At 47.5% G+C, this 24690-nt stretch overlaps 1 protein-coding gene across 1 annotated transcript; it reads left to right on the forward strand.

The window, feature by feature from the left end:
- Positions 1 to 366: 366 nt before the first annotated feature.
- SHPK (sedoheptulokinase) lies at positions 367 to 18058 on the forward strand. The gene is made up of 7 exons (XM_086359590.1): positions 367 to 564; positions 5379 to 5520; positions 10771 to 10954; positions 11716 to 11868; positions 13420 to 13595; positions 15778 to 15978; positions 17287 to 18058. Exons 1-7 carry the CDS (start codon positions 397 to 399, stop codon positions 17697 to 17699), a joined length of 1437 nt encoding a protein of 478 aa, XP_086215716.1. The 5' UTR covers positions 367 to 396; the 3' UTR covers positions 17700 to 18058.
- Positions 18059 to 24690: the final 6632 nt, after the last annotated feature.

The raw sequence follows: 24690 nt of genomic DNA on the forward strand, positions 1-24690 counted from the left end.
GTGAGACACCTAGGGGTTGGTGAGGAGCGGAGGGGCTCAGGCAACTTGGCAGGGATGGGGGGTACGGTAAATGGGGGGGCTAAGTCCCTGTTAGGGCCACAGGGCTCTCGAATCTTCCAGGGCCTGTCCGAGAACTCCGAGACACTTTGGAGAGAGAAGCTGAAGCCTCGGAAAACATTGCACACCCTGCCTTGCGGGGCGGGCCCTCTAGGTCCCGTCTTCCCCGCGGCTCGGCCTATACCTGGGGCCCGTAGCGCGGAGTGCGCGGAACGCAGCCCTCCTCAACCAATGGGAAGATGAGAATTCTGTGTGTTGGGCGTGGCTGGAAAGATTGGCAGGCGAGGGCCCGCCTCGGCGCCTAGGTCCAGGTTGACGGGTGCTGGCGCCGACGCTGTCATGGCTGCACGATCTGTCACTCTCGGCATCGACCTGGGCACCACGTCTGTGAAGGCGGCCCTGGTGGAGGCCGCGCCCGGCGACCCTTCCGGGTTCGTGGTACTGGCGAGCTGTGCTCGGGCAGCGCAGGCCGAGACGGCGGCCCAGAGCGCGGCGGCGGGGCCCCAGGTGAGGCAGCTCCCTGGAGCCGCACCGCCTCCGGGAGCCTCCGGACACCCTCTCCCTCCTCAATGAAGTCTCCCTGACTGCTCCAGCCTGCCTGATCTCTGCTTGCCTGATGCAACTCCCTCGATTCGATAGCTCTCCTCCCAGGAGCTTCCCCACCTGCTGGCACCGATCTAGCCACTCTCGAGCCTTCTTTGGAAGCCTTGCCCTCGGCGCTAGATCCCCGTGCTCTCTGCCCTTCACCTTCTGTACCCTGACCTGCGGGAAAATTGCTCTCCTGCATATGGAGTGATCGCAGGCCACCTTCTCATTCTTGTGGCTCTCTGCTCCTCACATCTGTCCCATGTCCTCAAATTCAGGATTCGGTTTGTTTCCTAGGGCAGTGTCTGGGTTTTCCTTGAGAAATCAGATGCAAAACCAGGTGTAACCTGCCCCTCTCTCATCCCACAGGTATAGATTGTGGGTGGAGGAACTCAAACATTTGGCTAGCAAAAGTCCCTTGACCCCAAAGGCTGAGAGAGCTTAGAGGAAAGAAATTAGGACAGGTCCATTGAGAAGTTCAGATTGATATTTCTACACAAAAACTAGTGTCTTGTGAAAACTACGAGATAGAAATTGAGAATTTCACCACAGTGGGCTCAGTTGTAAGAGGTGGGTTCAGAAAGGATATTAGTCCTCAGAGATAGAGTCCATTAATTCCCTGAAAAGGGTATCTCAATATTCAATTCATTGATAATAGAAATTAATATCAAGGAACTTTCTTTGTAACCTCATGACTTTCTGGATCTCGGCTTGTTCTTGTAATTGAAATAGATAACCTCTATGGCCACTGCTGGCCACAAACTTCGATTTTCTGAGCCAAACCCCGTTCCCAAGAACTTTGTTTTTCACAAGCTCTTGCTACATAACTGGGCTCAGTTCTTTAGGGTTCACACTCCATCTTTTTTTTTTTTTTGGCTGCACTTTCCATCATGTTGGATCTTAGTTCCTCAACCAGGGATCAAACCCAGGCTCTCCTCAGTGAAAGCATACAGTTCTAACCACAGGGCTTCCAGGGAAGTCCCCAGAGTCCATCTGGCTCAGAAGCACTTCAGAGGATAAAGATTTCAGGAGCACATTTTCACAGAGTCTTTCAAAATTAGTTTGGTTGGAGCATCAGGGCATTTTAGAATCATTATCTCACTTCATGCACCTTGACATGGAGACAACGTCAGCTTGGACCCTGTTGGGGTGAGCAGCAGAGCCAAGATTCCAGGAAGTGGGTTTTAGGCAGTGCCCTTTTTCTCTTGAGAGAGTGCCACTTCTTGGCTCTAGACATAGGGCCACATCCCCCACTTCCTCCAGTGTTCAGCATGCTGTTCTCTGTTTACAGGCACACCCAGTGCTCCACACCTGCCTAAGGAGGGGTTTAGGAGATGTTCATAATAGCTCCCTCCCTTGCATCCTCCGCATGTGTGTTGTGCCCTGGGACAAACAGCACTACTGTAATTTCACCTGGAGCGGGATTTCTCAACCTTGGCACTGTTGATACTCGACGGCAGGATGATTCTTTGTTGTGAGGGGCTGTCCTGTACGTTGTAGGTTATTTAATAGCATCCCTGGCCTCTAACCCATTGCATGCTGGTAGAACCCTCCTCCCCAGTTGCAACACCCCCAAATATCTCCATATTGCCAAATGCCCCCTAGGGGACAAAAATCACCCCTGGAGTAAGAACTACTGATCTATAGAAACCTGTGATGGTTCTGTTCCATCCTCCTGTCCATATTTCTCACTCTAGAAGCATTGTGTACTCCATGGCCAAATTTGGCAACTATGTGGAAGGTCAGATGTTTAGCTCTTTGCAACTTTAAAATAACAGGATTTTTGAGGGAAACTCTGTCTACCCCCTTTTCTTTGGCTGTGCTACACGGCTTGTGGGATCTTAGTTCCCAGACCAGGGATCAAATCCAGGCCCACAGCAGTAAAAGTGCCGAGTCCTAACCACTGAATTGCCAGGAAATTCCCTCTGCAACCCTTTTTGTGCTATTAATTTGTCCTTTCTGGGCCTCCATTTCCCCCTCTGTAAAAGGAGTGGGGAGGAGGAGGGTTGAATGAGTTCTTAAGCTCTTTATTTTCCAATCTGAAGTTCTAGGATTTGATCTGGATATAGACCACTTGATATTCTGAACTAAGGAATGGGGGCAGCACCTGTCTTGTTACACTGTGGGTGTACCCATTGTCTGTCCAAGAACTACTCCCCTGTCACACTCACCACTAAAACTTGCTGTACACTGACTGCCTCCTTGTCTTCACTCCATCCAGTCTGTTCCCCTCCTCCGCTGTCCCCATCCACACAGCTCACCCACTTTGGGCCCATGTAGAGAACAGCTTCTCTGTTCTGGGTTCACGCACCATCTGCCGGCCACATGGGAACTCTGTAAACCAGCACTGCCCAATGGAACTGTGAGCCTTGTGTAGTTTTCAGTTTTCTGGAAGCCATGCTAAAAAACAGTAAAAAGGAACCCTAAATTAATTTTCATCGCCCTATTTTATTTAACCCAATGTATCCAAATGTATCATTTCAATATGTAATCATATGAAATTATTAATGAGAGATTGTGCTTTATTTTTTTCTTACTAAATCTGAAATCTGGTGTGTAGTTTTCAACGTGGACCTGCCTCGTGTGGCTAATCACTGCTGTGTTGGACAGGGCAGGTGTAAACAAATGTCTCTTCCCTGCTTCCTTCTTCCTTTGCCTGCTGTCTTAGTTCTTCCCTCCTGGGGGATCATGCACATCTATGCAGCTCCTCTCTGCTCTGTCTTTTACTGCCCAGTCAGTTCTCCTGTAGTCTCTTCTGCATAAAGAGTCTTGTTAGGAGACTTCCCTGGCAGTCCAGTGGTTAAGACTCCAGACTTCCACTGCAGGAGGCACGGGTTCGATTTCTAGTCCGAGAAATAAGATCCCCCATCCTGAGTTCAGTTCAGTTCAGTTGCTCAGTCGTGTCTGACTCTTTGCGACTCCCAGCACACCAGGCTTCCCTGTCCATCACCAACTCCCAGAACTTGCTCAAACTCATGTTCATTGAGTCGGTGATGCCATCCAGCCATCTCACCCTCTGTTGTCGCCTTCTTTTCCTGCCTTCAATCTTTCCCAGCATCAGGGTCTTTTCTAAGGAGTCAGTTCTTTGAATCAGGTGACAAAGTATTGGAGTTTCAGCTTCAGCATTAGTCCTTCCAATGAATACTTTCAGGGTTGATTTCCTTTAGGATTGACTAGTTGATTGACCACACCACGCCGAGTGGTTTGGTCCAAAAAAAGAGCCTTGTTAGGATGTGGGGCTGCCTCCTCAAGAAAATGCTCTGTGCTGTCTGCTCACTCTTTCCCCCATCCTACCCCTCCTCACTTTCCTTCTTTCTAATCCTTTGGTCATATCTGTTTGGAGCCAAGAACTGCCATAGCCCAAGGCCAGCTGACAGATGAAGCTTTAGCTCCTAAGAGGGGAGGCCTGCACTGCCCCTGGAGCTAATTCTGGCCCCTCAGCACATTTAGGAAACACCTGCCTGAATGTGATCGGAAGCAACCACTAGCACCTCTTGTCAGGTGCTTTAGTCCAGGAGGCCTTTCTTCTCTTTCTTTTAAAAAATAAGTTATAAGTTTTTTTGTTTGTTTGTTTGTTTTTTTAATTTACTTCTTCGTCTGCACCAGATCTTGGTTGTGGCACGAGAGATCTTCAGTTGCAGCATGCAAACTCTTAGCTGTGCCAAATTAGATAGAGTTCCTTGATTAGATCTCGAACCTGAGCCCCTGGCATTGGGAGCTCAGAGTCTTAGCCACTGGACCACCAGGGAAGTCCCTAGGAAAGCTCTCTTGTCTACCTCTTTCCTGCTGTGTTCCATCCTTTTTCTACCCCAGTGTTCCATGTACCTTGCCTTATTTCTCCTTGCAGCACATCTTTCTCGTGTTTTCCTGTCCTGCTGGACTATAGGGCTTCCCTGGTAGCTCAACTGGTAAAGAATCCACCTGTGATGCAGGAGATCCCAGTTCAATTCCTGGGTCCAGAAGACCCCCTGAAGAAGGGATAGGTTACCCACTCCAGTATTCTTAGGTTTCTCTGGTGGCTCAGTTAGTAAAGAATCCACCTGTGGTGCAGGAGACCTGGGTATGATCCCTGGGTTGGGAAGATTCCCTGGAGGAGGGCATGCAATCCACTCCAGTATTCCTTCGTGGAGAATCCCCATGGACAGAGGAGCCTGGTGGGCTACAGTCCATGAGGTTGCAGAGAATCAGACATGACTGAGTGACTAAGCACAGCACACAGAACAGCTGGACTGTAAGCACCTGTAGGGCAGGGCAGCGCTTTTCTCAGCTCAGACTGTTCCACAGCAAGGGCCAGAGTCTGGCCATTGGTTGAACTTGAGCTGCAGTGGCTTCTCATCAGTAACTGAAGTCGCTCAGTCATGTCTGATTCTTGGTGACCTCATGGATTGTAGCCCACCAGGTTCCTGCTTCCATGGGATTTCCCAGGCAAGAATGCTGGAGTGGGTTGCCATTTCCTTCTCCAGGGAATCTTCCCAACGCAGGGATCAAACCCAGGTCAAGCCCTCCCTCATTGCTAAAGGGAGGAGTGGAAACTTGCCTACCACATTCCTACTCCAGGAGGACGTGGTGGAAACCCCTCAGGCCCACATCTCACCCTTGAGGCCCAGTCCGCAGGTCCTGGGAGTGACCTCGGGGGAGTTAGCTAGGCAGCCCCCACGCAGGAAATCCCTGCCGCCTCTGTCTTCGATCCTCCCAGTGTGCGTGCCTCTGGCCAGCATGTCCTATTCTGTTTCCAGGGGCAAGAACAGGACGTGAAGAGAATCATCCAGGCCCTCCACGAGTGTCTCGCTGCCCTTCCCCGGCAGCAGCTCCGGAAGGTCTGTGGCATCGGCGTGTCGGGGCAGATGCATGGAGTCATGTTTTGGAAAACAGGCCAAGGTATGCTGGGCTTGGGGGCAATCACATTCTGTTAACAGTCACCCTGTGGGCGTGGGTTCTATCCCTGTTCTGTGACTAAGATCCCACATCCCTCCAGGACAAAAAAAACCCAGTGTTAAACAGAAGCAATATTGTAACAAGTTCAGTGTGGTTGTTGTTCTTTAGTTGCTCAGTCATGTCCAACTCTTTTGCAACCCCATGAACTGTAGCCTCCCAGGCTCCTCTGACCACGGAATTCTCCAGGCAAGTATACTGGAGTGGGTAGCCATTTTCTCCTCCAGGGGATCTTCCTAACCCAGGGATCATACCCAGGTCTCCTGCATTGCAGGCAGATTCTTTATCACTGAGCCACCAGGTAAGCCCTATGAAGGCTTCAATAATGGTCCACATTGAAACAAAACAAAGCAAAAGCAGTCACCCTGCGATCTTCGATGGCCTCAGCCTGTGGTGTGGCTTAAAGCAGGAATTTGGTTCCCTGGCCAGAGACTGAAGTCAGAGTGAGGCAGTGAGAGAGCTGAATCCTAGCCCCCAGACCCATAGCCAGTGACGAGGTGCTGGCCTGTCAGCTTTGTAGAAAGGAATTTCCACAAAGATACAAAACGTAGTGAAACAAGTAAATTGTTTGTTAGGAGGAAAAAGGGTGTGTGTGGATAGACGCACGGGTGGGCTCAGGGAGAGTTGTGCCCTCGTGGTAGTTTGAACCACTTATATGGGGCATTTCTTCTGGTTTCCGCCAATCATCTTGCTTTGCCATGTTTAGTTTATCTCAGGGTCCTCCCCTGTGTGTGTGCGCATCTCTTAGCCAAGATGGATTCTGGGGAAGAGGCCTATGGGAATGTTGACATCACCTACTATGGGGTGGCACTCCCTCCCTTTTTGACCCCTGAGGAGCCTTTTTATGTGTAGTTGGGAAGGTCTCCTTGACCTCAAGAACGAGAAATATGTGGTCTCGCTCTTTCTTTTTTTGGCTACAAGGCATGTGGGATTGTGGCATCTTAGTTCCCAGACCTTAGTTCCCATGGGTCAAACCTGTGCCCCCTGCATTGGAAGCACAAAGTCTGAACCACTGGATTGTCAGGGAAGTCTTGGTCTCTTATTAATCTTATATCTGAGCAGGGTGCAGCTCCCCTTAGCTCCTGCTATTATCTTCATCTTGGAGTGTCTGTCCACAGGGGACAAACTCCAGCTGCTTAGCCTGGGGCTCATCTATCTTCTGCCTCACCGGGAACCAGAAACGTGCCGCCAAAGACTCTCTGTGAAGGGTCAGGCTGTCCTCTTGCGTTTTGTGAGCATCCTGTCCCGTTCAAAGATGTAATAAACTGAACTGTCCACTCACACATTATACATGAACAGGGAGAGGGTAAAGAATGAGTCCTCTCTGATTCTCTGTTGGATTCAGTCGAGTGGATTTTTTCATAGCCTTCTCTTTCTTTGTACCAGTATCTTGGAGCATCAGTGCCAACACCAAGAGATTAGTGTAGCTGCAGGAAATATCAAGACACAGAGGAAACTTTTCTGCATTTGAGCACAGTTTTTGTTGTTTAACATCATCACAGATATTCGTGAATTTTCAGTTCCACATCCTTTTCATGGGCACCGTTGCTAAGCATTATTTAGTTGGGTATTTATTTCAGAAGGTCTGCCACAGTGTAGATGTGGGTGGCTTGTTTTTTTTGGCCTCCAGGAGGGGAATTAAGCCAGCAAAACAGCAATGAGCACTTGGCATGCCAGGTGCAGAGCTAAGGGCATTACCTGTGTGATCTCATCGAATTTTCCCAACACCTTTATGATGTAGGTGACATTATTGTCCCTCTTGAGCAGATGAGAAGTGGAGGTTCAGAGAGATTACAAAATAATATGCTCAGGGTCATAGGACAGCAAGTGGTGACTCCAGCTTTCAAACCCAAGTCTGTCTGACTTCAGACACCTGAACTTTGAAAGGTCTCTGAGAGGACCAGAGCCACACAAGGATACACTAGCTCAACGGAGGGAGGAACAGCCCAACAGAATGTCCAAGGAAGGAAGGATCAGGCTGCTGTAGGAAGTTGTGAGCTTCTGTTATGGCAAGCATGAAGAAAATTTTTTTAAAATTCTATGTGTTCAGGGCTCCCTTGATGGCTCAGTGGTAAAGAATCCACCTGCCAATGCAGAAGACATGGTTTTGATCCCTGGTCCGGGAAGATCCCACATGCTGCCAAACAATTAAACCTGTGCACCCCAACTACTGAGCCTGTGCTCTAGAGCCCGAAGGCCACAACTTCTGAGTCCACTCCCCTAGAGCCTGTGCTTCTGCAACAAGAGAAGCCACCACAATGAGAAGCTCACACACTGCACTGAAGAGTAACCCCCACCCTCCGCACCTAGAGAAAAGCCCGTGAAGTAGTGGGTAGCCTTTCCCTTCTCCAGGGAATCTCCCCAACCCAGACACTGAACCAGGGTATCCTGCATTGCAGGCAGATTCTTTACCAACTGAGCTATCAGGGAAGCCCTGATGAAGACCCAGCACAGCCATAAATAAATAAATAAAATTATTTTGTATATATATATATATAAAATTTCTACATAGACATAAAAGTAGGGAGAACAGTGTTGTTATGAATCAACACACACCCATCACCCAGCTTCAAAAATATCAACATTTTACTGCAAGTGTTTTAAGCAGAGAATGATGGCTACTGGGGGAGGGATTGTAGTTAAGGAGATCTGAACATGGGATTCACCCCTCCTTTGCCTGGAGAATCAGTGATTCCGATTCCCTTGGGCCAAGTGAGTGGCGACCTGCTTTTGAGCAGCTTGACGGAGGTCTGGTGATGCCGCCTTTGATCAGTCTTCAAGATGGGCCTGGGTAAGTGCAGAAGCCAGCCCAGGCTCTCCCCCTCCTCCTCTCCCATTGTCTGCCCATCGTCAGGCCAGCAGGGACCACGGGAGCTGCTTGGCTCCAATCGGTAGCAAGAGCCAAAGGCTGGTCATGGTGTTAGTGCTGACCTCTCGGGGAGAGTCTAGGTTGTAAAAGCTTTTTAAACTCCTTAATTTTGCGTTAATGAGAATAAACGTCCTTTTAATACTAAAACCCTTCCCAGAGTGGACAGCAGAGATCTAATGATTGTGGTCTGGTCACACGCCTTCCCTTCTGCCCATCTCCTGGACTCTGTAACAACCACACAAACCATCATCCATATGGGTGGAGAGAGCTTCTTAATATTTCATGGAGCCCGCCTGCCCACCTACTTGGTTTGGTTTCTGTTTATGGGAAGGAGGAGAGCCACCATTTGACCATGATGATAACCCGCTTAGTGGAGCGAGTGAAATCCTATTTGAGATCAAGTTGTTCTGCTTTTAACAGTGGCCATAATTTGGTTTGATTTCAGAATCTGCAATACTTGAGGCTCCTTGCTGGGCCCTATGGGAGACATAGGAATGGAGATTCAGCCCTCCTCTGCCAGGGCTCACTCAAGGCGGTCAGCACAGACAGGCACCAGTAACCTGAGCAGAGAGCTAAGTGCCTCCATGAGGGCACAGGCGAGCCCATTGGAGGAGAGGAGAGGGAGTGAATGGTGTCTTTTGAGAGGCCTGTGGTTATGCCAGTTTCCACATTCCATTTTCAGGCTCAGTAATGGCAGGAGACAAGTAGGGATCATAAAACCAAGCTAAAAGGCCAGCAGCGGGCAGGGAGAAAATTTTCACTAGTGTATAGTAGACAAAGGATGAAGCTGGGGGCCTATGAAGAATGAGTAACAAAGAAAGGACCAACGGCCCTGTGGACTAATGGGCAAAGGAAACCAATAGGCAGATGCCAGAAGAGAAAGTACAAATAGCTAATAAGCACTTGAAAAGATGCTCGATGTCACTATGAACTAGGGAAACTCAGATGAAAATAACAGTGAGAAATCATTTTTCCACTCACTGGATTGTCAGAAATCAGTTTGAGAATATCAAGAGTTGGCAAAGGGGGTGGAAAATTGGTTTTTTAAAATGCTGTTCCTGGGGGTTTCCCTGGACACCAGTTTGATCCCTTATCTGGGAAGATCTCACATGCCTCCAAGCAACTAAGTCAGTGAGCCACAGCTGTTGAGCCCGTGTTCTAGAGCTCTTATCACACATATGTTGTAAGGCTAATATGTAGATGAAATAAATTAATATTTTGAAAGTGCTTTGAACAATCCCTGGTACATGTAAGAACTCTGTTTTATAATACAGACAAAATAAAAATGATAGTTCCAGAAGTTTTTTAAAAAGGGTCAAAAGAGTTTTGGAAGCAGATTAAAGGGTTGGAAAAAAAAAGCTGCAGATGTCCAGCTTTAGTGCAGGGGTTAGACTGCCAGCTTTAGGCAGAAATGTGGCTTTGAGGGTGGATTACCCTAAGGGGGGGCCATCCCATCGCCTGCTTACACCTATTTTGCAGGTGAAACTTCAAAAGGTCCAGGTGCATACATTTGTGACCACCTCCCTGCTCTTTTTCTTTTTTTAAAAGTAACTTTTATTGGAGTATAGTTGATTTACAATGCTGTGTTGGTTTCACGTATACAGCAAAGTAAATCAGTGGTACATATACCTATTCCCACTCTTTTTTGGATTCTTTTCCCATATAGATGATTAGAGCATTTTGAGTAGAGTTCTCTGTGCTATACAGTAGGTCCTTATTAGTTATCTATTTTTTAAGAATAAAAATCTTGTTTGTTTGTTTGGCTGTCCTGGGTCTTTGTTGTGACACGCAGGACCTTTGATCTTCGTCATGGCATGAAGAATCTTTAATTCCGCGTGTGGGATGTAGTTCCCTGACCAGGGATGGAACCCAGGCCCCCTGCTTTGGGAGCATAGAGTCTTAGCCACTGGACCACCAGGGAAGTCCCCAGTTATCGGTTTTATATAAAGTAGTTTGTATTTGTCCATCCTGACCTCCCAATTTATCCCTTCCCCTCCTCCTCTGTAACTATATTTGTTTTCTCCATCTGAGACTCTATTTCTGTTTTGTAAATAAGTTCATGGGTACCATTTTTTTTTTTTAGATTCCACATATAAGCGCTGTCATATGGTATTTGTCCTGTGTCTGACTTACTTCACTCACTGTAACCATCTCTAGGTCCATCTACTCCCTGCTCTTCTGGGTCCTGGCTAGGACCCCTGTGTGTGAATAAAGCATTGTCACGGGTGATAAAGTCCATCCTGTAACCTCACTAGCAGGGTAGTCTCAAGGACATGCTGCTGCCCATCAGTTGCCCTATTCTCCTTTTTTGGTCATCTTCCTTCCAGGCTGTGCATGGACAGAGGGAGGGGCCGCCCCTGTGTTCGAGCCTAGAGCTGTGAGCCACCTGGTCACGTGGCAGGATGGCCGGTGTAGCAGCGAGTTCCTGGCTTCTCTGCCCCAGCCGGAGTCCCATCTCAGCGTGGCCACAGGGTTTGGCTGTGCAACCATCTTCTGGCTTTTGAAAAATAGGTACGGACGACTGTTCTTTGAATTGGATGATGGATTTTCAGGGGAATGAGAGTGGCTAGCTGATGGCTCAGTGGGTAAAGAATCCACCTGCAATGCAGGGGGCACAGGAGATGTGGGTTTGATCCCTGGGTCAGGAAAGATCCCCTGGAGAAGGACATAGAAACCCAGTCCAGCTTGCCTGGAAATCCCATGAACAGTCCATGGGTCGCAGAGTCAGACACAGCTGGGCCCAAGCACTATGATTTTGATGCAGGAGAGTGGCTAGGGAGTGGTACCTCTAGCCGGTCAGCATCACTCCACACTGGACTGTCCCTTAGTGAGCGTGGCCCCGCACAGGGTAGTCTCAAGACCTAGACTTGGTCTCCCACTGCTTCTTCATTTTGCAGAGGGAGCTTGTTGATTATCCGATTCTAACCCAGAGGGGGAAAGAAGGGGCCAGTGAGGGTAAGGGAGTTGCCAAGGGTCACATGATGGGTTCATAGTGGGGTCAGGACTGCTAAGAACGGTTGATGTCCTGCTTTCCCAGGCATGATGTGTCCTCCTATGAATACCCTCCCCTAAGGCTGACTCCGACCAGCTTGGCTTGGAGGCTTTTGGAGGTCCTCACCTTGGGAAGTTCGGCTGTGGGGGACTGTAGCCTGTGGGATTCTGGTCGCTGCCCAGTTATGCCATGTCTAGTCCACACTGCCCTCAGTTAGCTGTGGCTCATGCTTTTTGGTCAATATTAAACCACGCTGAATTGTTTTGGGTATGACAAACAGCCCGGAGTTCCTCAAGTCCTACGATACAGCTGGCACCATCCATGACTATGTGGTTGCCATGCTGTGCGGCTTGGCAAGACCCCTGATGTCCGACCAGAATGCTGCTAGCTGGGGCTATTTCAACACCAGGAGCCAAAGCTGGAACTTGGAGATGTGAGTATAATCTTGCAGGCTGGCTTGAGGCTGAAAGGTAGAATCTCTGAAGTGGGAGCTTCAGTGGGGTTTTCCTATCTGGGAATAGTGGAGGATTCCCTGAGACCAAGAATCAGGTTCGAACAGCCCCCAGCCTGTTCCAGCCCCTGGGCGTGGGTGGGCCTGACCGTAAGTGAAGTCCCTGGGGAAGGGCGCTGCCCACCATGCCGTGCTGTCCTGCTCCTCCACTGTCGCCTGGGCCTGGGGTGCACTCCCCGGTTCTTTCTGAATCCCAGACCCAGCCCATAGATGCTAAACAACAACTTTCATTTTCAAATACATTTTATCTTAGTTTTTTTTTACTTTCTGTTTTATATTGGAGTATAGTTGATTAACAATGTTGTGTTAGTTTCAGGTGTGCGACCAAGTGATTCAGTTATACAAAAACATGTACCTATTTTTTTTTCAAATTATTTTCCCATTTAGGTTGTTATGTAACACTGAACAGAGTTCTCTGTGTTGTGCAGCAGGTCCTTGTTGCTTTTCCATTTTATTTATTTTTTGAATTAGAAAAGAATAGCTTTATTGCTTTTGTCAAGCTAAGAGGTACACGGCAGGCTCCTGACCGTGAAAATTGTGTGTCCTCCAGTTATCCATTTTAAATATAGCAGTGTGCACATGTCTCCTTAACTATCCCTCCCCACCACCATTTTATATATATATATATATTTTATGACACAAACCTTTAAAAGCATTTCATTTATTTAATTTATTTTTTAATCTTTAATTTCTTTTAATAATGGCTTGTATGCATAGAGTTGTACATCTTTTATTAAATTTATTGTAGGTATTTGACTGTTTTTGATAATATTTTAAATGCATTTTCTTTTTTAAAATAAATTTTTATCATAATATATTTAAAAGTAGGGTTAATAAATGGAAGGAGTAGACTTGAGGGATACCTTTTAAGTTCTTTTGAAACAATCATTTGCCTTTTCAGGTCCAGAGGTCCATAAATTCACTTCCTCCAGGTCCCAAATTCTGAGCTCTGTAATAAAACAAAAAGCGCCTGGTAGTTCAGGTAAAGGACTTTCTAGCATGTTTTATGAACTTGACAGCCCCATGTTCACTAACCCTGAGTGGTGACTACATTTGGTATTCAGGAGACTGATGGGTTTGACTTTGGTTTGGCCTGTGCTAACCAACTGTGACTTGGCTCTAAAACTCTGACTGCCCCCCCTTTGCAGAGTGTTTGTGCTCCCCTCAAACACAGGAGGCCAGATGCCGATCTGCTTCTTAGCCAATCCTTTCCGATCACCTCTGCTTAAACTGGTTATGGTCTTCCTTGGAAGGCCCATCCTAAGCTCTTGAAAGCCAGTGTTCACTCTAAAAAACTCAAGACATCTCATGGTTTTAAAAAAAGGCAAAAGGGCCCTCTGTACAAACACTGGATTCTGCCCTCTCTTCTTGAACGCGTGTCCCAGAGCACTTTCTTTTGCTCGGTTTCCTGGAAGCAACAGAAGACAGAAGATCCAGTACCAGGTAGATAGGCTGTCCACTTTTGATTTGCAGACTGAGGGCCGCTGGCTTTCCCATCCAGCTGCTCCCAGATGTAGCGGAGCCTGGCAGTGTGGCAGGAAGAACTTCGAAGGCCTGGTTTGAGATCCCAAAGGGGACGCAGGTGGGCGTGGCCTTGGGTGATTTGCAGGCCTCCGTCTATTCCTGCATGGCCCAAAAGACCGATGCAGGTAAGTCTTTCTTTGGTTCTCTCCTCCAGTCTCTACCGGGGCCTCATAAGCCTCAGCTCTGTGTGAGGGTTCAAGGGGCACACATAGCCAGCTGTCTCAATGTCCTCTTAACCGTTGTCCTGCAAACATGAAAAATACCTTCGGGACTTCCCTGGTGGTCTAGTGGTTAAGACTCAGTGCTTCCAATACAGGGGGCCCAGGTTTGATCTCTGATCAGGGAACTAGATCTTGCATGTTGCAACTAAGAGCCCACAGGCCACAATACAGTCCAATAAAAAACAAAACACAAACAACAAAACAAAAAACCCCACCATCATCCCTACAGATGAAGCCCCTACCCAGGGAGCTTATCCTCTAGCAGGACGAGCTCTGCCCTGAGCACAGCCAGTGCCTTTCTTTTCTAGAGCCAGCTAAGGAAAATGACTCTCTCTAGTTAGCTGGTTTCTGTGTGTCTCCCTGACCAAGGAAACAGATGAGTAGATTAGGGTTTTTGTTACTGTGTGTGTGTCAATGAAAGTTCTCTTGGATTTGATTAGAAATGCAGATTTTCCTGTATTTTATGTGAGAGAGTCACAGTGAGGTGGAGGCTGCCCTCCAGGGCAGGGTTTGGCAAAGTTTTCCTGTAAAGGGCCAGGTAGTAAATATTTCAAGCATTGTGGGCCATTTAGTTTCTGCCACAATTACTTACCTGCTGTTGGGGCAGAAAAGCAGCCTTAGCTAATGCATAAGTGAGTGGGTGTAGCTGTGTTCCAATAAAACTTTATTTATAGAGGCTGAAATGTGAATTTCATAAAATTTTCATGTCTCATGAAATAGTCTTCTCCTTTTCATTTCTTTTCAACCATTTAAAAAGGTAAGAATATCCCTCTGGGGTTGTAAAATGGTGCAGTCCCTTTGGAAAACAGTCTGACAGTTCTCTGAAAGTTAAGCGTGAAATTACCACGACCCAGCAATTCCTCTCCTTGGTGGATACCCAAGGGATTTGAAAACACGTGTCCACACAAAAACCTGTACACAATTTTTTCCCTGCAGCCTTATTCATAATAGCCAAAAGAGAGAAACAACCCAAATGTTCATCAACTGATCAGTGGATTTTTAAAATGTGGTGTATCCCCAGAGATAACATGCTACAGCATGGGAAGGAAAGTAAAGGGCCACGTAGTGTGTGATTCCATTCCTGGGAAACGTCCAGAGTTGAATGGGCAGATTCATAGAGACAGAAAGAAGAGTCATGGTTGTCAGGGGCTGGGAGTGGGGCTTGATTGCTAACCCGTAAGGGATTTCTTTCCAGAGGGGTAAAAACGTCCTAAAATTAGATCACAGTGATGTTTACCTGTGTATATACCATATACAGCGCATATAGTGAATATACTAGAAAGCACAGAACTGTACACTTGAAAAGGGTGCATTTTATGCTGAATTTATTTGAATTATAATACATCCCAATAAACTTATCATTAAAAATGATATGTATACAAAAGCCACTCCTAGCTCCTAGGCCATATAAAAACGGATGGCCAGGCTGGATATGGTCTGGGGGCTGTCATTTGCCCCTCCTGGGGTGGAGTAGACCTTGGGCTTTGGGCCTGCCCGCCCCAGCGAGGTGGTGGCAGACTGTGTGTTTCATGTGATTCTCAGGGCAACCAGGCTGAGTGGGCCCACTTTGAGAGCCCTGCCTTGTTATCAAGGGGAACAGAGAATTCATTCATCTTACGTGGGTTTTCTTTGTCATCACATCTTTTTTCCTCCATCAGTTAGAACTATTACAATTCAAACTTTAGTTTAAAAACTGACCAGTACTATCCTTTGTTGTTGTTTAGCTGCTAAGTCATATCTGACTCTTTGCGACCCCATGGACTGTAGCCCTCCAGGGTCCTCTGTCCATGGGATTCTCCAGGCAAGGGTACTGGAGTGGGTGGTTCTATTTCTTTCTCCAGGGGATCTTCCCGACCCAGGGATGGAACCTGTCTCTTATGTCTCCTGTATTGGCAGGCAGGCTTTTTTTTTTTTTTTTTTAACCACTAGTGCCACTTGGGAAGTCCAGTTGATTTATTTCAAGTAGTCTCTGCCTCCTGAAAGGAGGAGTATCCAGAAATTTGTGGCACACTTCCCCAGCCCCATTGTGACTTGTGGCCTCTGAGTTAGCCCAATGGGCCTAACCTCTGCTTTCCTCGGACCCCAGTTCTCAACATCAGCACCTCGGTTCAGCTGGTAGCTTCCATGCCTTCAGGATTCCAGCCACCACAGACTCCAGACCCCGCAGCCCCAGTTGCCTACTTCCCATACTTCGACAGGACTTACCTGGCTGTGGCAGCGTCACTGAATGGGGGCAACGTGCTGGCCACGTTTGTCCACATGCTGGTCCAGTGGATGGCAGATCTAGGTAAGGGTGGTCCATTCAGCGGTGTGTTCTCTGCTTGTCCTTTCTGTGTGGCAGTGTCCTGGTGCTGAATGTACAATAAACTTCTAGATTCATGTCTCAGACTGAACCAGGTTCTGTAGGGATCTGAGCTGGCAGCCTTCTTTACTCTCATCTTCTGAGCTGCCATTGCCTACTCTCTTTTGAGAATATTACTCCTAACCTTGACTGTGGAGCATCCTGATAGTCTGCCAGCTCTCCTTCGCCCCACTGTGTTACTTTCTAGGTCAATAAGCCTCTGGGTCCCATGTATTTGAGATTTGCCTTATTTCTTTTTTCCTTACTTATTTGCCTGCATTGGGTCTTAGTTGCAGCACATGGGAGTTAAATGTGTTACTGATGAGACTCTACAGTGGCTTTTGGTTGGAGGTTCTCAGCACTGGAAATACTGTCCTATTTTTATCCCTAGAAATGGTGAGTATTTGACTTGGGGAAGAGGGATCCTGAGCATGGGATTTTGTAAAAGTTCCTCAGGTGGGACTTCCTTGGTGGTCCAGTGTCTGAGACTCTGCACTCCCAATGCAGGGGACCCAGGTTCAATCCCTGGTCAGGGAATTAGATCCCACATGCTGTCACAACTAAGAATTTGCATGCCACAACAAAGATCGAAGATCCCACGTGCTGCAACTAAGACCTGGTACAGCCAAAAAAGTGAATAAAATATTTTTTAAAAAGTTCCCCAAATGATTCTGATGCTCTCACGTAGGGGTAAGCACTGGTCTAGAACCTTCTACTCAAAAAGCGTGGTCCTCAGGCCAGCTACACTGGCTTCCTCTGGGAGCTGATGACAAATGCAGAAGCTGAGGCCCCATCCCAGGCACACTGAGCCAGGAGTTGTATTTTAATAAGACCCTTGAGTGATTCAGAACTCTAAGCTCTGGTCTAGACTGGTGGTTCTCAACCTTTGCTGAGGGGCAGGCTAGACTGTGGTCCTGGGATTTCTCTGGCACTGCTAATAAGTCTAATAGGAGATGTAATGATACTTACTGATCAGTGTATGCATTTGGCCCACTTGGGAGCAAGCATCCCACAGCTGCGGGATGGTTAGGGCTCACACAGCATATAAGTTCTCTCTCTGAAGGCTGGGTTGGGGTGAGCAGTGAGAGAGCTGGCTGGAGTCTGGGGCTGAGCACAGCCAGCCAGACTGAGTGAGTTCTGAGCCCCCTACAGTGAGGAGGGACAGCAAGTCAACCCATTCCTGCCCCCCTGGGAACTCTATAGCCTGCAGCGAGGGGGTGCCTAAACTCACACGACCTTTTCTGTCCCTGGCAGGACTACAGGTTGAAGAATCCATGGTGTACTCATGCATGATCCAGGCAGCTGCCCAGCAGAGAGACACCTGCCTGACCATCACTCCAACAGTGCTGGGTGAGAGGCACCTGCCGGACCAGCTGGCCTCAGTGACCGGAATCTCCTCCTCTGACCTCTCCCTGGGGCACGTGACGCGGGCCCTGTGCAGAGGCATCGTTCAGAACCTCCACTCGATGCTTCCATTTCGGCAGCTCCGGGAGTGGGGCGTGGAGCGGGTGATTGGCAGTGGGAGTGCGCTGTCCAGGAATGAAGTGCTGAAGCAGGAGGTGCAGAGGGCATTCCCTCTGCCAGTGTCCTATGGACAGGATGTAGACGCAGCTGTGGGGGCCGCTGTGGTCATGCTCCAGAGAAGCCTTAGCCAGCAGAAGTCCTAGCACATTCGTTGGCCAGAGGACTGTTGCAAATTTTATCTAATTAACGTCCCTGACCCGATCTTGGGGGTCATCCTTTTCTTGGACAGCTCTGTGTTCAGCTTTTAAGCAGTGCTTGTTATTGGGGCCTCAAGAGTCAGTCTTCGGGGCACACACTCATAATGCAGCCAGGAATCATCAACCAGATCCCAAATCAGTGCCTTCTGAAACTCACCTGAGAGCTGGTTGCAAATGTAAATGTGAGAGAGAGAGAAAGAAAGGAGGAAGGAAAGAGAAAGGGAGAAGGAAAAGGAATGGTAACCCAGCATCTTGATCAACAGGGTCATCTGTAGGCAAAATAAATGTGGGCTTCAGACACCAAATATAGTCTGGTGGTTGTGGGCTCCAACTAAGAACACCCTGTCCTATGTTCTCACAACACAGCTGGTTGAAGGCACAGAAGAGGGAAGGCAAGGTGGGTGACGTGACCAGCAAGGGGGACAGATGCTGTATAGCTCGACCATTCAAGCATATTGTTCCCAAGAGTCTGGCCAGACAGCAGAAAGACCCTTTTCTAGGAGTGTGTCTGTGCAGCAATGTGTTTTTGCCCCTGCACGTCTCCAGGAGGCCTTCCAAGGGGAGGGATGCAGCTGCATGTGCTCCTTCCAGAGAGAAAACAGAGAGAACCCCTTGTCCTGATTCCCCAGGCTGGCACTGCTGCAGAACTGGTTTTGGGAGGTTGGACATGGCTCTGGGAATCATTTGTAGGTTGTCCCATGCAAAGCCCTGCCCGCCCCACAGTTCTACTGAGATAAGCAGCTGCAGATCACTCAGGAAAGTCATGGAAGTTCTCTCAGCCAGAATGAGTTGACACCACCATTTTGAGAGAGAAGGCACCTCGGGCTGTACCAAAGGCTAGCAGACAGCCCTGGCCATTGGGAGGAGCCAAGGTCAGGGAGGCAGCCTGTCTTGCATTCCCAGGATTCTCGGGGTGGAGACTGTAAATATAGGATCGGGAGCTGGATAGCACTGCAAAGCACTAGAACTCTCTGTCCCCATTCTGCATGTCCACTGTATCTCTCAGGGCTGAGCCTTGCACAGTCCAAGCTTGTTAGCTAGCAGTCCTGCTGCTGTTTCTATTGCCAGTGGCTTGGAGCCTCTGTAGCAGTTTGGGTACAGCTGCCAGGGCCTCATTTCTCCAGTCTGTAGTAATAAACCACTCACTTCTTCTGTCCCATGCTTAGGAGGTACCAGCCTGAGCCTCAGCTGAGGAACTGGGTCATTAGTGCTGTTTGTCAACATCCTGATCTTAAGCACAAAGTAGGCTTGGACTTTCCCACCTGATTGGTTTCAGTCAGTGAAACATCAACAGAAGTGATAGCTTAACAATGTTGGATTCGTGATCTCTGAAGAAGATTTAGCTTCAGGACCAGGGACCAGGCTTGATCACTCAAGAGACTTTGTATAGCAGAGTTTTATTACAGTGAAAAGGGACAGAGAAATCTTCTGAAATAGACATCAGAAGGGGGATGGAGAGTGCCCCCCTTGCTAGTCTTAGGAAGGGAGTTATATACTTTTTCAGTTGGTTATTGCAATAAACCAAAAGAATGTCTCAAGTTTGTAGACATACTTCCACAATATACATTTTAAGATAACAAGATTAGAACTAACAATAGAAAGATATTACCAGACCCTTTCCCATAATACACATTTTAAGATAACAGGATTAGTCAGAAGGTTCTCAAGAAGGAGAAATACGTCCTCAAGCAGGATACATTGTTGTCATAATGGTACAGAATCATACATTGGTACAGAGTTTAAGGGAAAACATATTCTTGAGCAAGATGAATTGTTTTGTTGTGTAATCATCAGCTCTGGGCTTAAAGAAAAAAGCATTTGTCTTTTTCTCCTCCTTGAGAGCCCCAGGCCCCTTTGTCCTCCTCAGGGACCCCAGACTTATCAACCTACCTAGGAATTGACTCTCTCATTTCCCTCTTTTCTTTTAGGAGAATTATGTTGCCAAGGGAAAGGGGCACCATTTTCATTCCATAACTACTTTCTGCTGTTGAGGGGCATCATCCCTAAATTGTTGAGGCAACATATTCTCCTTACTCTCATATTGAGGGTCTCTGATCCAGGGGCCTCAAGTAACAGTTGGAGGAGGTTGTGGCACTTGTAGGAGCTCGAACAACCATTTGTAACCTAAAAGCTTTCAGATGGTTAGAAACAAACCCCATTTTACAGTTATAGATGTAAGGCAAAAGAGTAATTAAACCAAATTAAAACATAATCAAAATTAAAAGTCACATTATGTACATAGTTAAGGTACAATATGTTACACCAGTCCATCTTAGGATCATTCAGTTCATTTCAGTCGCTCAGTCGTGTCCGACTCTTTGTGACCCCATGAATAACAGCATGCCAGGCCTCCCTGTCAATCACCAACTCCCGAACCCTACCCAAACTCACGTGCATCGAGTCGGTGATGCCATCCAGCCATCTCATCCTCTGTCGTCCCCTTCTCCTCCCGCCCTCAATCCCTCCCAGCATCAGGGTCTTTTCCAATTAGTCAACTCTTCGCATAAGGTGGCCAAAAGTATTGGAGTTTCAGCTTTATCATCAGTCCTTCCAATGAACACCCAGGACTGATCTCCTTTAGAATGGACTGGGTGGATCTCCTTGCAGTCCAAGGGACTCAAGAGTCTTCTCCAACACCACAGTTCAAAAGCATCAATTCTTCAGCTCTCAGCTTTCTTCACAATCCAACTCTCGCATCCATACATGACCACAGGAAAAACCATAGCCTTGACTAGACAGACCTTTGCTGGCAAAGTAATATCTCTGCTTTTTAATATGCTATCTAGGTTGGTCATAACTTTCCTTCCAAGGAGTAAGCGTCTTTTAATTTCATGGCTGCAATCACCATCTGCAGTGATTTTGGAGCCCAGAAAAATAAAGTCTGACACTGTTTCCACTGTTTCCCCATCTATTTCCCATGAAGTGATGGGACCAGATGCCATGATCTTCGTTCTCTGAATGTTGAGCTTTAAGCCAACTTTTTCACTCTCCTCTTCCACTTTCATCAAGAGGCTTTTGAGTTCCTCTTCACTTTCTGCCATAAGGATGGTGTCATCTGCATATCTGAGGTTATTGATATTTTCCCCAGCAACCTTAGATATCATCAGATCAAGAAGAGTATCACATATGATTGTTGGTGAAGGTATTCGCAGAGTTGAAGAAAGTCCTTTCCCTGAAGTAGGGAAACCCACCATGGGAAGCCTTCAATTGATGAGGATATTGAAAAGCTGAAAGCTGAGTCACATAGTTAATTCTAAGGCTTCAGGATATATGACAATATCTGTGTGCAGAAACAGTCTGTCATAGAGACAGCCCCTTCTTGGGGCAGTTCAAGCCCTTATTAAAGCTATGGGTAAAACTTTAAACCAATTGTCTTGTGTTTCCTGAGTTAGCTTACGCAGATGCCTCTTAATAATGTCATTAGCCTTTTCAACTTCTTCTGAAGATTGGGGTCTCCAGGAACAGTGTAAGTGATATTCTATTCCTAGAACTTCTGACACCCCTTGAATTACAGCAGCTTTAAGGTGGACCATTGTCACTCTGAACTTTAGAGTTGAAGATCCCATTTACATCATGAGAAGTCATTGCAGTAAGATTTCGCCCATTCCTTAACCTTGGGCTTTAGTGGATACTGCTTTTGATGTGGAAATAAGTGAGGGTCATTGAGCTTGATAACAGTAAGAACAGTATTTTGTGCTTGACTCAGTTTTTTCATCAGCCCACACTTTTACATTTTGTTCAGCTAAAAACAGAGGGTCCCATATTCATGAAAACAGAGGTCTGGACCCAGAAAGGGTGAGGGAGACTCTGGCACAATGAAAAAAACAGGACAGAGTCCCACTTTCAGCTTAAAGGAAAACGGAAATAATAATGTTTGGCTCACCCAGACAGTCCCATTATGGTAGTGGGTCGGGAGGGAAGTGGGCCAGGGGCTTCAGCGAGCACAGAGAAAGTTGCCCCAGTGTCCAAAAGAAAACCAACTGATTGGTCCCCCACAGTTATTAATACCTGGGGCTGCTCAGGTGTTATTAGGACAGGGACTTGTGTGGGGACCCCTGGGCACCTTCAGTCTTGATTGTCCTGAGAGTCTGACCCCTGGGGCCTATGCCTCAGAGGGCAGTCTCTTCTCAGGTGTCGTCCTTTACAGACCGGACATGGAGTTGAGGGGCTGCTTAGATGCCTGAAGGCAGTCCCATTTAAGATGCCCCTCCTTTCCACAGTAATAACAAGCCTGTCCCTTTTCACCTGGGTTCCTCTGGGCATTTTTCTCAGGCTGTTTCAGAGTGGATCTAACAGCCATTGTTGGGGCTTCAGTCTTTTGCCTGGTTCTTTTTTTCCTCCTATTTTCTTCCTCGTATTCTCTACCATAATATACTGTCTGAGCCAGCTGCAACAGCTCTTTCTAAAGACTGATTTGGTCCAAATGCCTGTTTTAGTAGCTTACGGCAGATATCTGGAGCCAACTGAGTGAGAAATCTATCTTTTAAGATTATTCCTCCTTCTGCAGTTTTAGGATTAACATCAGTAAACTTTCAGAGAACCTCCCATAGTCTATCTAGGAATTTACCAGGAGTTTCCTTCTCTCCCTGTTCTGTCAGCCAACTTAGCATAGTCTGAAGTCCTAGCGCATACTCGCTTGAGTCCTTCAAGAATACATTTGACAAAGTGACTCTGGTGTTACCTTCCTTTAACCATTTATAGTCTCAGTCTAGCACTGCTGTGGGAACCGCTTGGCTCCCAGTAGGGAGGAGGGCTATTTCATGTACCCTCTTTCCCCTGTCTCACGTTCAAGCCATTCATCTCCAAAAATAGTAGCTTCTCCTAAAACTCAGGCTCTCGAGTCAGGAGTCAGTGTCTGTCCCAAGACATGCATTGCTGCTGCTGCTGCTAAGTCGCTTCAGTTGTGTCCGACTCTGTGCAACCCGAGACGGCAGCCCACCAGGCTCCCCCATCCCTGGGATTCTCCAGGCAAGAACAATGGTGTGGGTTGCCATTTCCTTCTCCAACGCATGAGAGTGAAAAGTGAAAGTGAAGTCGCTCAGTAGTGTCAGACATGCATTATATCTCTCCAATAAGGTCATAAAGTAAACTTAGTCCTGTAAAGGCCTCTATGTACCCTTTGGATCCTCTAAATAGTCTCGACCACAATTGGGGCTGTTTGAATTTCTACCTAGATTGAGGTAACCCCTCCCGAAAGGCTGCCCTGATTCTCAGCCTGTTCAGTTGGGAGCAAAGTAAGAGAACAGGAGGCAGCTGAAGCTTTCATGCCCAAATCTGCACCCTTAGAACACAAGTCTGGCACATCTCACAGAGAGATAAAGAGCAACACATATGGCACTTCTACCCATTTCTCTTATTTTCTACAGAACTGGTCTAATTGTAAAAGAGTTTTGTAATTGAGATCCTTCAACAGGCCAGCGTTCCCCATCCTCCAAAGACTACAGTGGCCATTCAGTATCACAGGAGAAGATCAGGTGTGAATTTAAAAAAAAAATTCTGGGAATCAAACTTGTCCCAGTTTTTTAAAAAATACATTTTTAAAGGAGTGGCTCTGGAACTGCTAGCTCCCATCTGTAAGAGAGGAAAAAGCGGCATCCACAGCCACGGCTTCTTTCCGCCCGAGGCGACCCTCCCTGCTCTGGATGGGGGTGTAGACAGACTTGCCCCAAAGCTTTCCTTCCCTGGTCAGATTTAGTCTGTCCCTTACCGACACAGGTGCCTTGCTCGTCCCTCCTGGTTCTACCACTGAGGTGGGGTGGAGATGCACCAGGCATTAGGAGATGAACAGATGGCATCCCAGATTGATTTCTGGTTCCTTACCACCAGACCTTTGTTTGATTTGCCCTTTTCCTTTGATGCCACCCGGGGTGGAGAAGAGTAGTTTTCTGGAATGTTTCCCAAGCTAGGACTACTAGGGTAAGTATCCATCTTACATGTGCCTTTGCTCGTTCCTGAGTACAGTCCTGACTGCAGTAGAAACGGTGAGCCATAAAGGGATAAACAGCAACCAAGATGTCCCTTCTGAGTGTCACCAGGCCAGTAACGTGATAGCAAAAGGGTTGGCCAGTGAGGAAAAAGTGATTTTTGTCCTCAAGCTACTAGGACCAATCCTTCCAGGTCATTTCCACAGATTCCACAAAAGGAGTATCTAGGGAATCGAGAGAGAAGCCATCAGAGCGCCTTCTCTGGTCTGCTAAGAGCTAGCACTACCAATAGAAGAAGCCCATTGCAGTTCCAATCTGACCAGATCCTGCAGTTCCTGATCTGGGTCCTCAAAAACCTCATGGTCACCAGCAATGCTTCTACCCACATAGATTGGAGGCAAAGCCGTGACAGACTCACTTTCAGGTTGCTGGCCCCTGAGGCAGGCAGCCAAGAGAGTGACCTCTAACCTGAGAAACAATTCTGGAGCTAGAGCTCTGCCTTGCTCTGAGACTGCTGCTGGAGCTAGAGTTCCGCCTCATTCCTGAACATGCTCCTAGCAAGTCTGGATTCCCCGTGACTACCAAGCTTGGGGTCTAAGTAAAAGTACACTGTAATGGCACGGATCACAGGTCCCTTGAAAGCCTATGATCCATCAGATTAGGTTAATAGTTCTAATTCCCCACAAAATTATGAAGTGATCAAAGAGACCAGGAAAACGTGACCGAAAAAAGGAAAGCTCGGTACACACACTTTAACCATTTCTGGCCCCTCCCCTCTCAGGGAGGTTGGGTGTCTCTTAGCATTGGCAGGTCGGTAGAAACCCCCAACACGGCTCCCCTTATGGGGGCTGCCTTCAGTCATAAAGGGCTTCCCTGGTGGCTCAGAGGTTAAAGCATCTGCCTGCAAGGCGGGAGCCCCAGGTTCAATCCCTGGGTTGGGAAGATCCCCTGGAGAAGGAAATGGCAACCCACTCCAGTATTCTTGCCTGGAGAATCCCATGGACGGAGGAGCC

The sequence above is a fragment of the Bos grunniens genome, chromosome 19, assembly GCF_055505025.1.
Source record: "Bos grunniens cultivar Pamir isolate PY7600 chromosome 19, Bosgru_T2T1.0, whole genome shotgun sequence".
Lineage (NCBI taxonomy): Eukaryota > Metazoa > Chordata > Mammalia > Artiodactyla > Bovidae > Bos > Bos grunniens.

What these genes read in the sequence shown, in the direction of transcription:
- SHPK (XM_086359590.1), top strand. Translation starts at nt 397, where the DNA reads ATGGCTGCACGATCTGTCACTCTCGGCATCGACCTGGGCACCACGTCT. An exon ending in TTCTGGCTTTTGAAAAATAG is followed by an intron (nt 10,955 to 11,715) that starts GTACGGACGACT and finishes TATGACAAACAG; the next exon opens with CCCGGAGTTCCTCAAGTCCT. An exon ending in CAAAGCTGGAACTTGGAGAT is followed by an intron (nt 11,869 to 13,419) that starts GTGAGTATAATC and finishes TTTGATTTGCAG; the next exon opens with ACTGAGGGCCGCTGGCTTTC.